This window comes from Nycticebus coucang, chromosome 10 (assembly GCF_027406575.1).
Source record: "Nycticebus coucang isolate mNycCou1 chromosome 10, mNycCou1.pri, whole genome shotgun sequence".
NCBI lineage: Eukaryota > Metazoa > Chordata > Mammalia > Primates > Lorisidae > Nycticebus > Nycticebus coucang.
The window spans coordinates 52590750-52607624 of NC_069789.1; the positions used below are offsets into that span (position 1 = coordinate 52590750).

Genomic DNA, 16875 nt, shown 5'->3' on the forward strand with positions numbered 1-16875 from the left:
CTTTGAGCTAATTACGCTCTGTGCACAAACCAGCTCTGTTTGGCAGCTGGGTATGACCAGCCAGTGGGTTCGCTGGTCAATTTGCTGTCAACAGCCACTTCCCTCTGCCCCCTCCCCCACAAAGTCAGCCAGGACAGCAGCTGTCTGACTAAACTTAACTGGTTGACAAATTGACCCATCGATCAATCAGAGGGAACAGTGCCTTTGGTTGTGAAGATCCAGCCCCAGTCTGATAATTTGCGAATGAAATGTTATGATCTCACATAACATTGGTGGCCCTAGGACCCACTCACATTTTCAGCACGGCGATCTCGTTCTCCAGGCTGCTGTCTCGGAAGGCAGGTGACTTCTTGATGCACTTCAGGGCGAAGAGCTTCCCAGTCATCCTTTGCTTCACCAGGAAAACTTCTGAAAAAGCTCCTCTGAGAAGACACCAGGAGATGAAACTTAGTACTGGATGGCTAGAGGCAAAGCCAAAGCCAAAGCCAGAAAGATGAAAGATGAAAGAAAGTGTGGCTGATGATTACTCTCCATTGTCACATGGCCCTGCTGGGCAGGGTTGATGGCTGGGACTCTCTGACATGCCAGTGCTCTCTCTCCTCCACTACAGAGTTAGGAACTATACAGTTGCTCTCTACTGATTTTGTCAGTTGGAGACAATTCCCAGAGACTCTGGTTCGGCTGTGGAGAGATTTTTTCTGCTTGGCAAGGCCATTCAAGAGAGGCCACTGGAGAGTCAATCCACGTCACTTGTGACATGGCATAGGGTGGCAAGCTGGAGCGGTTGTTCAGAGGTAGTGCTGGGGACAGGGCTCAGATGCAGTGAGAGAGAAAAGACTCCTGTATCAGTTTTGGGTGGTGATAATCATCCTGGACCAATTATCAGAGGACAAGATTGCTGAACATCCTCTCACTTATCATTAGGACCTGCAAAGAGCAAAGACCAAGCCCAGTAGTCTCTGAGGCAGGCTCTGAAGACAGAGCAAATGAAACTCAATGGGAACACAGGATAGGAGTCCAAATTGCAATTTCTTGGTTTGAAGAGGGTCCTCTGGAGACAAGGCCATCAGAACAGAAGTTAAGCGAGGGGTGGATGTTAAAGTCTGTTTGCCCATGTCAGAATCTCAGCTTTTAGGCTAACAAGTCACTTAACATCCTAAGAAGTCCTACTATCCTAAGTAGTCTGCTTTGTATATATATTAGGAAGAAGGTGCCTTTTTCGGTGCTGTTTCCTCATCTTAAAAGTGGGAGTACTGATAGTCTGATTCATAATGTTCAGAAGATTAAACGAGTTAACATATGCAAAGTGTTTGACATCTATTACAACCATATGTGTTAGATACTATTATTATCATCATCATTATCATTTGAAGGCCATTACAGAGAGCACCTAGTAGTACAAAAGGAGATAGAATCTAAATGAGAAACAGCTGAGCCATCCTCTCTCTTGCCATCTGGGTATTCTAGAATGAAATCCCAAAAGCAGTCAAGCTTTTGTAAGGATGTTAAAATCTGCATTAGAAAATACTTGGTGTTTTCTGTTTCCCCCAGCTGCACCAGGAACAGAGTTAATCAGAGCCTTCCAAGCTTGCTCTTATTTATCCATGCATTTATTCACCCCTTCAACCAAGATTTATTGAGCACTAGTGAGCCTCAGACACTGGAAATAAAATGGTAAGTATTTCTGTTCTTGAAGAGCCTACAAACTATTGAGGAACGCAGACAAATAAGCAATTAGCATTTGATTTGAAAAATGCTATCAGTCATTCAATGAATGCTTATTGAACTAATGGAATTTCTGTGTCACTTACTGAGATTAGTATTGGTCTAACTTAGAGTCCAGTGTGTGAGACCGACACAGGCAGATAAGAATGATGTATTATGAGACTACAGAAAACGGGCACCGAAGACAGGGCCTCTGCTAAGGTTGGGTAGGTTGTGAACCGCATGACTGCAGCAGATAGATGCCATTCACCTTGAGCTACTGTACGTGTTCATATGGTAATTATTACACTTCTCCCTCCCCACCCACCAGCAGACAGGCAGCTAGAAAAAAGGGCCTGTCTTCCTAATTGGTATAAAGTGACTACTTAGGATAGCTGAGGGGATATTATACATAGCCTCCTAAGAACACATTCAGCGCAGTTTTAAGGAATAAATGATAAGTTAGCCCAGTTTAAAAAAAAAAAGAGTTAGAAATCATGTTTCAGGTGGGGGTGGGAGGAAGCATGAGAAAAGCCTGGACGTGTGGCATAGCAGGTAGAGATGAGGTGTGCAGGGTGATGCAGGGATGATGGAGATGAATGGGGATGGGCACTAGGTCTTTTTGCACTGTGACGTACAAGGATCCATCTCTGGAGCTCTTCCTTTTACCTATATCTTTGGAACCACACACGGATGGTTCCCTGATTTCAAAGCTGATAGCCACTCTGTGTCCTCTTGTGAAATGGAATCCAATTATGGCCTTTGGTTTGCCCCCGGGGAGGTATCACACGCACTGCCCTGTACATAAATGGGTTCCCTAGAGTCGTGCAATGTCACGGCAATTTAAAATGCTGTGATTGTTCTGCCTCGAGCTGCTTTGGTCATATAGTGTGTGTTTGTTGAAGTGTGTGTCACAGGGGCAGGGGATGGGGACCAGAGGGCTTAATTGTGGCATCTTCCAGGGTGGGGGGGATAGAGAATTAATTTTGCGGCCACAACAGGCCTTCAGAGCCAGAAAATTTGCTGCAATAGGACTTGGTTGCATTTCCTGCTCTAAAGAGCTGTCTATTCTTGCTGAGAGCATGATGGTGGAGGAGGCAGGAGGGCACCAAGGGGAAACCTCTCTTCCTGGGCAGTGACTGGAGGAGGCCTGGGATGTGGGTGACTCAGCCCCTGCTATGGACTTTCATTGCACAGGCCCTGGAATGGTGGGTGGTGTCTGGACAGGTTTAACAAAGGCCTGTTCTTCCTGGAACACCATTCCAGAAGAGCTGAGGAGCAGAGAAGAGACCCCATCATGGAGTGCTGGTGAATCCTGATTCAGCGGAGTCTGCTCTTCCCCATAGCTTCTGTCTCCACTGCACCCCACTCTGTGGGAGCTGCAGCCTGCGGATACCTGTCTCCTTCCTGAGCACCCCAGAGTGCCTTCTCTTTACTGTTTGCTCAGCCCTGATTCTGAGGCTTGTCCCCTGTCTTGTCCTCTTGCTCCCCATAAATCATTGCTGAGCTGATACATTAGAACCACCAGACACACTTATAATACAGATCCCTGGCTGCTAGGTCCTGTCTCTCAAGATTCCAGTTTAGTAGGCTTGGGAATGGGAGTCTATTTTTCAAAAATTACCCAGGATAAAATGATATTGAGGAATTGTTATTCATTTTCTGGAATGTGACAATGATACTGAGGATATATTACAAAATGCCTTTACTCTTGGGAGACGCACATAGAGGATTCAGAGGTGAAGTGTTGTGATGTTTGCCTTTATTTACAAATAGCTCAGTGAAATGTGTGTGTGTGTGTGTGTGTAAAACAAACACTGTATAATGAAATGCTAGTAATTGTTGAATTCAGGTAGTGGGTATATTGGTGTTCATTGTACTAATAGTTCACCTTTTCCTTATTTTAAACATTTTCACTGTTAAAGGATGGAGGGACGAGCTCTCCAGGTGATTCTGATGATCCTCTAGGTTTCCCTGATGCAGTAGATTTCACTGGGCTCCGAGAAGGCAGCCGTGTCTGTCTCCTCGGTCCTACAATACAAGTCTAACAGGTGAATAAGCTCTTGTCAACCTGGGGTTACTTCTTTCCTCTTTTGAGGATTTTTGAGATACTTAGCAAATCATTTCTGATTCACCCATGAGACTTGTCTCTCTCTCCTGCCAAAACTCCCTCTCTAGCCACCTGTCTGGGCAAAGGCCCCGGATGGAAGGCCATCAGTCTGATGACCAGCAGGGATGCTCTTGCATGTGCAGGCCTACAACCTGCCTGTGCCAGGAGGTCCCGGAGATCTCCTCTCTGTCTATAGCGAGAGTGTGGGCAGCCATTGTTGCCTGAGGTGATTGCCAGCTTGCTGGGGCAGAGTGGAGCAGAACTGGCTAAAGAGAAAGCTTTCATGAATGGACAGCCCACTAACTGCTCCTCACTGCCCAGGCCCAATTAGCCCAGGCTAATTAGCTGAACAGCTGGGGTTCTGAGATGGTGGGGGCCGGTGGCCCAAAGCTGCTGCCAGCCTGCGTCAGAGGCTGTACCCCCACAGGGGAGAGGGAGGACTAAGAGGAGACTCAGCTCCAGACAAGCTGTCTCTGGTCTGCCAGCCGTGTAATCATCGTCAAGGGGCAGGCACAGACGCGCTGCAGGCTGGCAGGAGTCTGGATGACAGCACAGCCACAGTGGTTAAATACAGAGGAGAGAGGGTGTGGTGGGGTCCACTGAATCAGGCATGTGCAACCCATCCACTCTCTGCCCCTCAGAAGCCCCTTTTTTTCCATCTGTAGAAAAAGATGGCTTTGGTCTATTCACTGCGGAGAAAATGAAGAAGTTGAGGAATGAAGCCCTGTAAAGTTCTAGGGTCAATGAGTCTCCAGAAGTCCTCCAACTCTACTCTTGTGTGAGCAGGGCTAGAACCCACAAGTTTTCACAGAGCTCGACAAAGGTGGCAAAACCTGGGGTAAAGGGGCTGTGTTCCCTTAGGGCTCACCAGTGTTTTAACCCCCCAACTCCATTCCAGTCCACTCACTATTCTTCAGCACCAGTCTGTAAAATTCTCCTTTAGTCCCTTAGAGCTGCGAATCCCAATCCCCCGCCCTCTTAGGAACTGGGCCACCCAGCAGGAGGTGAGTGGCAGGTGAGCAAGCTTAGCTTCATCTGTATTTATAGCAGCTCTCCACTGCTCACACCATCGCCTGAGCTCTGCCGCCTGTTAGAGTCTTCCCCCTCCCACCCCGTTCTTCTTTATGGAAAAATTATCTTTCATGAAACCAGTTCCTAGTGCCATAGAGGTTGCCTTAGAGCCATGAGATTAAGTCACAGTGGCCTCAGTCCTGTTCACCAGTTGCAGCTAGCTGAGAACAACTCTTGTAGCTCCCCATAGCAGGCAGCCTGGCTTACCCACACCAGCAGCCCCAGGACTTACGATCCCAGCACTTCCATGAAGATGAAGGTTTTCCGGATGTTGGTGGTCTGTTTCTTCCAGGAAGAACTGCAGTCATCTTCTTCCTTTCGACCCATCTCCTCCAGAGTTGAAGCTTCTGGGGATGCTTCGTTGGAGGGAAGGAAGAAAAGGTCTGCTCAGCTGATTGCTCAAACAAGACAAAAACAGGTTGCAAAAGAACCTAAAATGCTCACATTCTTTATGTAATGACCAGAAGGAAGGATTAGGAGGAAAACCTGGATACTTGGCAAAAATATCTTGTTACTTGCTTTTAAAAATTACTTCATGTTCTGCATGCTCACAGAAGGGCAACCCCACATATGTTTGATGATGTGGGGGTATCTACCTTGAGGGGGTTTGAGCTAAGCAAAATAGCCAAGGTGTTTATTTTAGACTATGGAGTCAGCCAGGCTTCTCCTGCCACCTCCCCCAATTGTTCTCACTCCCACTTCTCTCCCACCTGTTATGGGTAAATTGGATGAGCATTAAATAAATGAGTGTTGTGTTTTCTTTGTAACTCCCACAACATTTAGCACAGTGCTAGGTAAATAGTTACTCACTAAAATCTAAATTGAATTGCATCCTAAGTTTATATACAAGCTCTAGAGTTACAATGGTCATTCGACAGTCAACAACTATTTATTTTGCACCTCTGATGTGCAAGAGCTGGAGGCGCACACACTAGTGATTAGGCAAGTTACATGGATGATGGTGTTGCTTTCATGGGCTGCAAGTCTGGAGGAGACAGGCCATGGGCAAGGAAAGTCACATGTGCACAAAATGTGGGGAAGACCATGACAGAACAAAACCCGAGCTTGTCAGAGACGAACAGGGACGATCTTCTCTGATAAAGGCCAGGGAAGGCCTTTGGAGCAGGTCCTATTTAAGCTGATACCAGAAATTTGTGAAGGAGCCAACCTAGCAAAGAGTGTGTGCAGGAGCTTCTTGGCAGAAGGCATAAAATACCGAAGGTCAAAGGGAGGAAAGAGCGTGAGGTGCTCCAGACGCTGGAGGGACAGTGTGGCTGGAACGGAGTGGGCTCAGCCTGGCGGGAGGGAGGTGGTAAGTGGGCAGGGAGAGGAGCTGGGGGGGCAGACCATCCAAGGCTTTGTAGACTCTGTTGATGACGTCAGGTTTTATTCTAAGTGAGACAGAAAGAAAGACATGAAGGATTTGTAGGAGAGGGGCTAAATTATACCACTGCTGTTTTAAAGAGCTCACTCTGGCTGATCCGAGCAGAAGGGGATGGAGGGTCAAGGGTTGAAGCATGGGAAACAAACAGAGAGAGGTGATGGTGGGAATGAGGGAGAGAATGGTGGGTCTGGGATATATTCTACGGTGCTAGGTTACATGCCGTGTGGCAGGGCAGGAGGAGGCCAAAATGACTCCCACATTTATGACAGGAGCTTTTGAGGGTGGGGGTGCCCTCACTGAAGTCATGAATGCTAGAGAGAAACATGGTCCTGAGGTAGGGTCAGGTGTGGGGGTAGGGTCAGCAATGAGTAAGATGTCATTTCTACCAGCACCCACTCCCCCACATCCTTAGTCCTGGCGGAGAAGTGGAAAAGCGTGTCTAATGGCTCCCTCTGAAGCAATGCCTTTCCCTCCTCACTTAAAAAAAGTACTGGTGGAATCCATGGGGTCTTCTAATAAGCTTAGAACAAAAAGGAAGTTTGTGCCTCCACAATTTAGCAGTAGGTGAAGAGCAGAGTTATGGCGGTCACTTGAGCTCAATTCCTACCTCTGCTAGTTACTAAATTGTTTTTAGGCAAGTTCTTAACCTCTTTAAATCTGCTTTCTTATCTGTAAACTGGGGACAAAAACTCCTTGTGATATAGTGAGGGTTAAATGAAATAGTGCACACAGAAACATTGCCCCACACGTAATAAACAGTTGTAACAGATAATATTTTAGAGACATTTTGATGTATTTAATTTCTTGTAATTGCCACCTAGAGGACTCATGTCATAAAATAGGTTCCATGGGATAGAGAGAAACCTGCCATTAAGACAGAAGTATGAGGCTTAGAGACCTGGGAATTAGAAAACTGTGAGAGAAGGGAGGCCCGTGGTAGAGGGGAAGAGGAGGTGGAAAGATGGGAACTTTGGGTTCAAGTGGATCACAGGAAGGAGATGGGGAGATAAATGGGGTAGTTGTTAGAGCACACATCTCCACATCTTTGCATTCACCCTCGTGGAGTATGGCACCCGTAAAGGAATGGCGGTAATGGTGACATGGATAGGTAGGTTGCCCAGGACCTTGCTAGTGTAAGCCTAGGAGGGGCTATGCCTGCAGCTGCATCCGACAGGGCAGTGAGTAATCACGAGAAGGCCTAGTGGGAGGAGGGGAGTCGGAGACAGTGCCACATGAGCCGCAGGGACTCCAGGTGTTCTCCTAGGGCCAGGGAGGGAGCAACAAAGACTTCTTGTGCGAGTTCATGAGTCAACTGTGCACACCTCTTCCTAGTCCTGTGTTTAGTGATCTCATGTTGGTAGTTCGAAATCAACCATGGTGAGAGTATTTACACCATAGAAAGTGGCAACTGCTATCATCAAGGCTTCTTCCCCCCTCCACCTCCCCTCTGCTTATGACCTGTCATTAAACATTTACCAGCTTACTATTGCTCATGCCTCTATGAGGGGATGTAGAGTTGATACAGAGCCAGCCAGCTGGGTCTGGGAGGAAGAGAGTTTCTTGGGTAGAAGCAAAGAGCTGGGATCAGGCCTTTTGTGGTGTATGTCAGCATGACCCCCATCAGCAAGAGGCATCTCGGAGGTCATGAGGCAGCTTCTGGTGAGATCCAGAGGACTATGGAAGCCAAGTTTCCTTATAAGTCTGAGGCCCCCTTGTCCCATCCTACAAGGTCAAGTAAATGTCTCACAAGATAAAATGCCATCTTGAAATATAGCAGGAGGAAAGGCAACCTCAAATCTGTGTTTTCCTGAAAGAGACAGGGTTGGTCAACTAAATGAGACTCCTTAAACCCAAAGAAATTGATACGCTATAGTGGACAAATTCAAATAGTGTAAAGTTCCCCATTTCCCTTTTTGCTGCCTAGTGGAGTAAGAGTTTGTGAAAGATGTGTATAAATAATAAAGAAGCTTCATTTTTTGTGTGTATTTTATTATAGTGTATACATTTGCAAACCGGCTACATCATAAGTTGAGGTTATTATGATTTTTAAAATTCTCGTGAGAAATGTTAGAATTCCTTAACATCTGCTTCAGCTGCATGTACATCTGGTGGCTTTGGGCTGTGTCTTCAGGCCACTTTGTTGATTTGCTCCTTTTGGCAGGGTGGCAGCCCAGAGGGACCCCACAATTCAGGGATTGGACAGAGGATCTCTCCTGCAATGGTGGGCTGACACTTGACTTGGAGGATACAGTCTGCAAAGCAGAGACAAATGGCCCCTGACTGGCAGAGATTTATGGGAGGAGGATGAAATATTAGGACATGGGGATCTCCTTAGCCAGAGGCCATTCTGTAGCTCTAAGCTCCAAATCTAGCAGTGTCCACTTATCAGGGTGCTTGGGATCAGAATATAGGAGCTCTCACTCCACCAGGCAGCAGAAAAGGGAAAGGGGGAACTTTAAATCTGAAGTTGTCCCCTCATAGCACATCAATCTATCTATTCAGGTTTAAAGAGTCTGATTTAGCTGAGCTGGTCTCCAGGGAGCATCAGAAATGCTTCTTGCTATGTAGACACAGTGCCATTGGGAAATCTTAAAGAAATGTAAGGGATGAGGGCAAACGTTGGGTATTTAAAGGAGCAAAATCAACAGTTAGTCTGCGTGTCTCTCTCTGTCTCTCTCTGTCCCGCAGACCAACAGGGCTGCAGACGCTGCTTATCCAGGTAAGGAGCCAACCATGAGCCATCATCATCTTCCCAGCTCAGGGACACCAGCTGGGCATCCCCCAGTCCCCCTTCTGGAGCCCCTGTGGAATGACTCCTGCTCTCCAGGAGGCTTTACCACCTCATTAGCAGATCTGTACTCACTGTTCCTTCTTCCCCATCTCTCCTAAATAGCTTTAAAAACATAGTATTCATAGCTGAAGCCAGGCTATAAGAAAACATCTTCCCGCCCACCCCTTCTCCCATACACAGAATCCTAACAATTTAATTCCATCTTCAGTGCAATGTGGAAAACTCGGGGCCCAGATCTGAAACCCCTACGCCCCAGGCGCTTCCTTGCCACCCCTCCTGGACCCCAGAGAAATCTCCTCAAGGCCCCCAGGCCCTGTATGCTAGAGGTCCAAACAGTGGGCTCTGGCAGGGGTTGCCTGCTCTTTCTGTTGCTGCATTCTGCTTTTTTCTCGCCCCCTCCTCTCCTGACTTCTGTAATCTAGGCCCTTTCAGAGGAAAAGAAAACAAATTCTGAGAAGCTTGAAGCTCCAATATTGCTCTCATTTGTTTCCAAAGTACTCCCTGCTTCTCTCTCTATTTCTGGCAACAATTTCCATTGGGTTGCAAAGCCCAGGAGCAGCCACTACAGATTTTTCTGGGATTTGGGGCTGATTTTACATCAAGGCCCAGGAGACACCCTGGATGTCTGGATTTACAGCTGGTCCAGGATCCTCACTCCCCAATAGAGCAAGACCTTCCAGAATAGTCTACAAAATGGCTCCCAGCAAAGAAAATGACCTTATTCATGTGGAGGTCACACTCCACTCATTCAACATGCATTTACTGAGTGCCTCCTGTATACTCCTTGGACTACATACAGACATTTCTATGATATGAACCTAGTCTTGAAAGTGCTTACAATCAAATTAGAAAGACCAAACATAAGTATATAAATAAACAGCTAAAAATGCAGAGGGCAGCCTGCTTAAAGGACAAGGACCACGGGTCCCTCATCTTGGAATCCCCAGTGCCTACCACAGTGCCTGGCACTCACTGAAGGTCAATGTTTGTTAAAGGAGGGAATGGGGAAGAGAACCCTGGGAGGGGGGTTGATCAGAGAAAGCTTTGCAGAGGACTTAGACTCCAGATGGATGTGGAAGAGCTGGAGGATGCATACTTTACATGGCTTTAGCAGGGGAGCCTGCAGCAAGAAGACCTGAGCCCTGAGAAGGGAAGCAGTGGGACCTTCTTCTCTACATTCCTGGGGTGGGGTCTGTGCTCAGGTCTCAGTCAGCAGAACTTCCCTGGCAGCTGGGAGAGACCTTTCCTGACCATTCTCCCCGGAGTCACTACACTGCCCCCTCAAAGTTACTCTCAGGTGAATGGTACTTTCTTCTGTGGCACATGTAACAATCTGAAAGCATCCCACGGATTTGTTCAAGGTCAACATCTTCACTAGAAAGCAACTCCCCACCGACAGAGACTTCCTCTGTCTCGTTGACTCCCTAGGGCCCACTGCAGGGCCTGGCCCCTCCTCAGTGCTTGGTCGTGAGTTTTGGATGGTCTTTTTGGCCTCTTGGGAGAAGGCAGCTGGGGAGGAGACCACAGAAGGGAAAGTTCTTCCTAAAGGGCAGACAATCCAGGCTTGGGTGTACACTGCCTCTGAGTACAGCCCCTATGAGCTTCTAGGGCCAGGCTGTGTGATCCTGGCAGCAGCCATCTGGCTACTTATGAGGTCCTGGTCAGGGATGTGCAGGCCACGAGCCCAGGAGGTCTACGTCCTGCACATGCTTCTCCCATGGAACTTTACCATCCTTCCTCCTCCCCAGGCTCCATCTGGACACAGGAGGAGCACTGGCCCCAGGCAGATGAGGCTTTTTGCAGTGATCGCCTCACCACTGTAAATACCCTCAAAGTGCCAGGTCACCTCAGGCCCCCACACTGCCTAGACCCTCTCTAGATGCTCCCTCCTGCCTGCAGCCCCATGTGGCCTCCCTATCAAAAGTTTCCTATTTGAGTCACTGCCATTTAGGGCCTGCTTCGAGGTGCTTATTAAATCAGTCAGTGGGGCTAACAGCTTAAGAGTGTTACCCTTCTAAGAAGATGTCCCAGAGTTTAGGGAGCATGAGGTTGTAATCCAAAGGCATGCAACCCAATCTGACGTATGTGTGATGTGGGAACAACAATAGTCTCCTTAGACTGGGCATGGACAAACCAGAGGAGGCAGGCAGGGAAGGAGAGAATCTTCCAGCAGCCTCTCTGCAGCCTGAAGCCCACAGGTGCAGGCTCTCAGTCCTACCTGTGGGATAGCCACCCTGCCTTTGCCAGTGCTGGCAAACTTCGGGCTTCTGAGCAAGGAGGCGTGAATCACTGTGGGGTACAGTGGGCAGGCTCAGAGCCTCCCAGAGCCTGCCCGGCTCTTTTGTTGACCGACCTTAGAGCAGTGGCCCTCAAACTGCGGCCCGCGGGCCACATGAGGTGGTGTGATTGTATTTGTTCCCGTTTTGTATTTTACTTCAAAATAAGATATGTGCAGTGTGCATAGGAATTTGTTCATAGTTTTTTTTTTTTTTTAAACTGTAGTCCAGCCCTCCAACAGTCTGAGGGACAGTGAATTGGCCCCCTGTTTAAAAAGTTTGAGGATGCCTGCCTTAGAGGAACCAGTCTGCCCTATTACTGCTTTATAGTCTCAGCTTCCTGGGTTTTCTATTCCTTGGGAGCCTGACTCAAAAAGGCCGTGGGCCTTGGGAAAGAGGTTATCAGTCAGATCATCTTTAATAAGAATATGCTCTCTGCCTCCAGCTGGGGCACATGGAATCACAGAAATACAGAGAGTACTTGTTCATAAAGGGGCAAAAGGCTAAGCTGGGAAGTTTTTGGCCTGGAACCCACAATTTCTCAGACTCTGGCCCACACTGAACGTACCTCATCCTCTAGGTTGAGAGGCACCTTAGAGAAAACCCCGGCTCTGGCTGCAGTCTTGGCTTGGCACCCAGGAGCTGGGCAGCCCCAGGCAGGTCACTATACGTCTCTGAGTTTCCATCTTTCTCCTTACTGAAAAGAGGAGACTGGACTAGACTAAGGTTCCCTGAAGTTTGCTTTTCAGACTATTAGTCCAAGTCTCACTCTCTGTGAGACTCTCTGTTAGCTGCTCCTCTGGCCTCCTTCTTGGAGATTCACGATCCACAGTTGCTTATTAAACCCTCTGAAGACTATTAATCCTTTGTAATTCTTCCCCCTTTTTTGAGGATTATAGAAAATTTCCAGCAGTACACTGCCATCAGTTGCAGGGCTGCCCTCCTTGTGGGGTCCCAGGCACATGACTGAGTCTTCGTAACTATCAGAACTCATTTCCTATTTATGGTTGCAAGTGGCTCATCAGCTTCCTAAAGCCCAGGCCCTGGGGCCAAAGACCCCTGGAAATTTCTGGCTATAGACTCCTTAGACCATCCAATCCATTTCCCAGCCCTTCTGCCACCCTGCATTTCAAAGGCCAACTCTGCACGCCAATTTGTGTTCACAAAAATGACTGAGGAAGAAGGATTTTCAATTGCTGCTTGCAGTTCATTTTGGATATAAACACACATTTAAGTTTAATCAAATCACCCCTGCCGCAGTGACAAGCCAGAATTCATGTGTTTGCTATGTGCTTCTCAGACAGGATATGAGGAACATTCTCCAGGGCTTCATTTGGCGGCTGAGAGGTCAACATGCAGGGCCACTGGAGAGGGTAGGGTATGCTATTTATTCTTACTATGCTCTTAACCATATTTGGCCTCAGTTTCCTTATCTGCTGAATGGGAATCATGACCCCTGTTCTATTTCTCAGCACTCCTTTGGAGGTCGAGTGCACCCATGGGTGGGAAAGCAGTTTGCAACCTTTTAAAGTACCATGCAGTGGGCCCACATTACAGGCACATGAAGGAAACGCCAAGCACTGGGGAAAGAGGAAGGGAAGCAAGTAACAACTGAAATAACGCTGAGGCCCGGACAGGAGAAGGCGCTGCTGCAGTTCCCTCCGCTGGTCCCACAATGTGAGCCTCTCACAATGTGAGCATCCTGAATCCCTGGGATTCTCCAGTGTTTAAAGATATATTGTTTTTCATACACCGCGGCCATGAATGCACGCCAACTACTTCATCTGGTTCTCAACCAAGGAAACCAGGATCTGTTGCAGCACCAGAAGGAACGACGTCTGCGTCGGGTTTCTCCATGGGCAATGTTCCGGGCTTCACTGGGGCACCTTTCTAAGGAGTTTTCAAGGGTAATGCAGACTGGGTGCTCCTTCAGCCTAACTCCCAGGTGAAAGGTGCCTCCGTTGTACAGGTGTGGGGCTTGTCACTATTAAATGTGTCAGCCGCCTCGACAGGCACCCAGAGAGGGGGCGGGGGTCTCTATCAGGGAGGGAGTGCAGAAGGACAGGCTGAACTCAGGATGGCTGTGTCAAGAAGCTTGCAGTTACCAGCCTTCCCTCCCTCTGAGGACAATTATGTAGAGTCCGTAGGGTCCCCTGGCCCCACCAATTTGCTTTCTTGCTGGCAGCCACTCCCACTCAGCCCAGCCCCCTTGCCGCGGACCGTGGCTGCGAGCCCACAGTTGTAGCGCCAGGCACAGGCACGCAGCCTATTTGCAGACTCGGCCGCTCCCCCTCATTCATGCGGCAGCTCATTCACGCCCAGGCTCCGGCAGGCTGAGGCTGGGCGCCGTCACTCGCACGCACTCGCACTCGTGTGGCAATTTATTTCTGGCCATGTGCACGTGTAGGGGGGAGAGGGCGTGAAGGAGGCACTTTCCTCTTAGAGGGGGAAGGGAGAGGCACTTTCCTCTCCCTTCCAGCCATTATTGCCCTCAGCCTTGTAGTATTCAGTGCTCTGGACTAAGCACCTGAGGGGGACACTGGGTTAGGCGCTTGGCGTGCCATCACCTCCATCGTTCAATGTCTCACTGCCTCTTTTCAAGGTAACTCCATTTGATTGCTGAGGGACTGATGGGTAGAAATGTTCAGGGAAAAATGCACCAAATCCCACAGGTAATAAACGATAGAGCTGGGCTGGGAGCCCTGACCTGTCAGATTGCAACACCAGTCTCCTTGCCACTGTACCACAAAACCTGTTGCCTCTTTTCTGGAAGCCGTTGCTGAGATTTCACTCATTTCCATCTTTATCCTGGCAGTGCTGGCATGCAATCCTAACACCTGACTGGTTTCCCTGGAACATGCAGATCGGATGATCTGGGAAAGGCGAGGTCCCTGGAACACTCAGATTTCTCAGCGTCAAGCCTGGGGGCCGAGCCTCTCGGCTCTGGCTTAAATGTTTTCTCACTCTAAACTTGAGCTTCTTCCCCAAAGTTTTGCCCCATAATTCTAATGAGTACTCTTAGTATAAATACACACCCCCCCATAACTATTTGTAGCATTATGGAAAGGTCGCTAAATTTATCTGAAAATCTGGGTTCGAATGCTCCTGCCATCAGATGGGTACCACTAGTATCCAGCCTTGCAACCCCAGGAATGCCAATGTCATCTCTTTGAGCCTCAGTGGGCTCATCTACACAGGGGATAGTAATGCATGCCCCATCATCTGATGGGGTTGTCATACAGATGGCTAATTAACAGCACACACACTGTAAAGGGTGGTGCTCATCTCAGGTATTACTAAGCACTTTGTGTTATGGCCTGTTTCAGATGGGGATCTCATCTTTGCTTCTGGTTGAGCATGGGTCAGAAGGAAAGACAGGGGCCCAGTTTTGCCTTTGGCCTCTGATCTATAAAAGATCATCTCCTTGCCCAAGACAGAACCTGCCTGACTTTCCTGACCCTTCTCAGAGATTTTCCTCAGGATCAATTTATCTGACTGGCTCCAGAGCAAGAGGCTGGCCAGCCAAGCACTGCAGCCACACCAGTGCGAGCCCTGGCAGCTGCCTCTGGGAGTCCGAGGGTTAATGTGTGTGCGTCAAAGTTACGTGGAGAGAAGGGGCCACGATGCCGATGGGGGCGGTGGTGGTGGTGGAGCCAGACCTCCTTTAAACATCTTCACCTGAGAACTAAACTAGGGAAGTTTAAAGACAGAGGGAGGGAGACGCGCCCCTGGGGAAGGTGAAGGCGCTGCCTTGTGACTGACCGTGATAGCAGCTGTTCTGCATCTTAACACAGCCAGGATGGGAAGCCGGGAACCTGTCCCCAGACCCTGCCAGGAGGGGCTGATCCTCCTTCTTTGGTTTTGCAGAGCCACAGGCTGTTTACAAATCTCTTTTTTGTCCACAAAAAAGAGGTCTCCTAGACCTCCCACCAACCAGAGCGGCAGGCAGAGTGGGCATCACCCTATCTGCACGGTAGGGTCAGAGAGGTTAAGAGATGAAGGTTGAGCAGGCGGGAGGGCTGCAAGAGAGCTGGAGGTCTTGACACCCCGCAGGTAGATGGGGGTCCCTTCTAGGCACAAAGCCCCAGGGGCTTGTCCCTAGAATGCAGGCATTGCAGGAGGGGGCAAATAAAGATATTTTGCTCCCTTTTCCCTGCCCACAGTGCAAAAGATTCCCACCTGAGCCAGCCCAACAGTGAGAGCCCCCAACCCCCGGACCCCTGTTCACGCTTATTTTCTAAGGCAGTTATAACTTACCCTTGATACCACAAGAGTCAGGGAAAACTGGAACAGGGGCTGAAATAAATGCCCAAATCATCCAGAAAGTGGCTCTTCAAATCCACTTTCTAGGTGCCGCGTACCTCCCACTAAACAATATAACCCTTAATAACCAAGGAAAGAAGCAGGCTCATCTTACCCAGGGACTCGGGAAGAATCATGCTCTTGGGCTCCCACTCCAGCTCCTACAGGTCTGTGAGGATTAGCTGCTCCAGTGCTTTAACAATAAACCCAATTAAAGGGGAGGAATGCAGGAGTTTTCTTTCCCAGGACCGTAACCAGGCAGCCTTAAAGGGGAGGGAAAGTAGCGAGGGTGGCTGGCATCTCTCCTTCCTTTTCTCGGCTCTGCTTTCTCTCCCTCCCAGAGAGCAGTAGCAAGTCCAATCCAGAACAACGCTTGTGTGAAGGGGCCTTTTTATGCCTGGTGTGTATGTGTGCGTGCGCATGTGCGTGTGGGCATGTAATTATGTTTGCACTGATGTGTGTGATGGAGAGAGAGGAAGAATAAAAAACACCAAAAACATCAAATTGTATATTTCCAGTGGCCTGAATGTGTGATAGGGAATATCAGAGGCTTTCTAGGACTATCTGCCTCAGTTTCCCTTTTCACCACTCAGTTGCTGGAGTATGTTGTCTACAACACCTCTCTAAACGACAGGATATCTACTTGATTGGCAGGCGAGACTGAGGACCTCTCAGTGTCCACTTAGTTTGTTGAGATTATAAATGTAGACCAGAACAGAAGCCCTTCGATGTCCTACAGGTTGGACTATCCTACCCAGTACCTCTGCCTTCTCTCCTTTCCTCCAGGAGCGTAACATCCTGATCCCAAAACCTATACTCCGTCCTAACCCATTAGACTCCAGGAAATCATTCCCCTCCCCTGGAAGCTCTCCGCTCCCCCATCCCCTTACACTCATCTGTCCCTTCTGCCCCTTGATCAGGACGTCACGGTCTCTAATTTAGTTCCTCTGGGGCTGCCCCTGTGGGATAGGTTCCGTAAACCTGTCTTCTGCCCTCCTGCGTTCTCCTTCTCTACTCCCCCTTAATGCTAACCTCTATTCATGGGGTCTGTCACCATCTTCATGAGAACCCCCCAAATGAACACCCCCTCTGAGTTGTCATTCTAACCTCGACACCTACATGTCCATGTCATCTACAGACAATCCTGAATGTGTTACAGCCACCTCCAAACACACTCTCCTCCTGTCTTCCCACTTAGGTTAATGGGCTATCATTTTCCCAACACTCATGTTAGAAA

At 48.7% G+C, this 16875-nt stretch overlaps 1 protein-coding gene across 1 annotated transcript in view; it reads right to left on the reverse strand.

Annotated features, from left to right (window-relative positions):
- CAMK1G (calcium/calmodulin dependent protein kinase IG) overlaps positions 1 to 15843 on the reverse strand; it is a 28763-nt gene extending 12920 nt beyond the window's left edge. The window contains exons 1-3 of the mRNA XM_053607872.1: positions 15754 to 15843; positions 5118 to 5241; positions 294 to 422 (exon numbers count right to left, since the gene is read on the reverse strand). Of these exons, the coding sequence (XP_053463847.1) occupies positions 294 to 422; positions 5118 to 5241; positions 15754 to 15775 (275 nt within the window). The 5' untranslated portion in view covers positions 15776 to 15843. The remainder of the gene's footprint in view (positions 1 to 293; positions 423 to 5117; positions 5242 to 15753) is intronic.
- Between the last annotated feature and the right edge of the window lie 1032 nt (positions 15844 to 16875).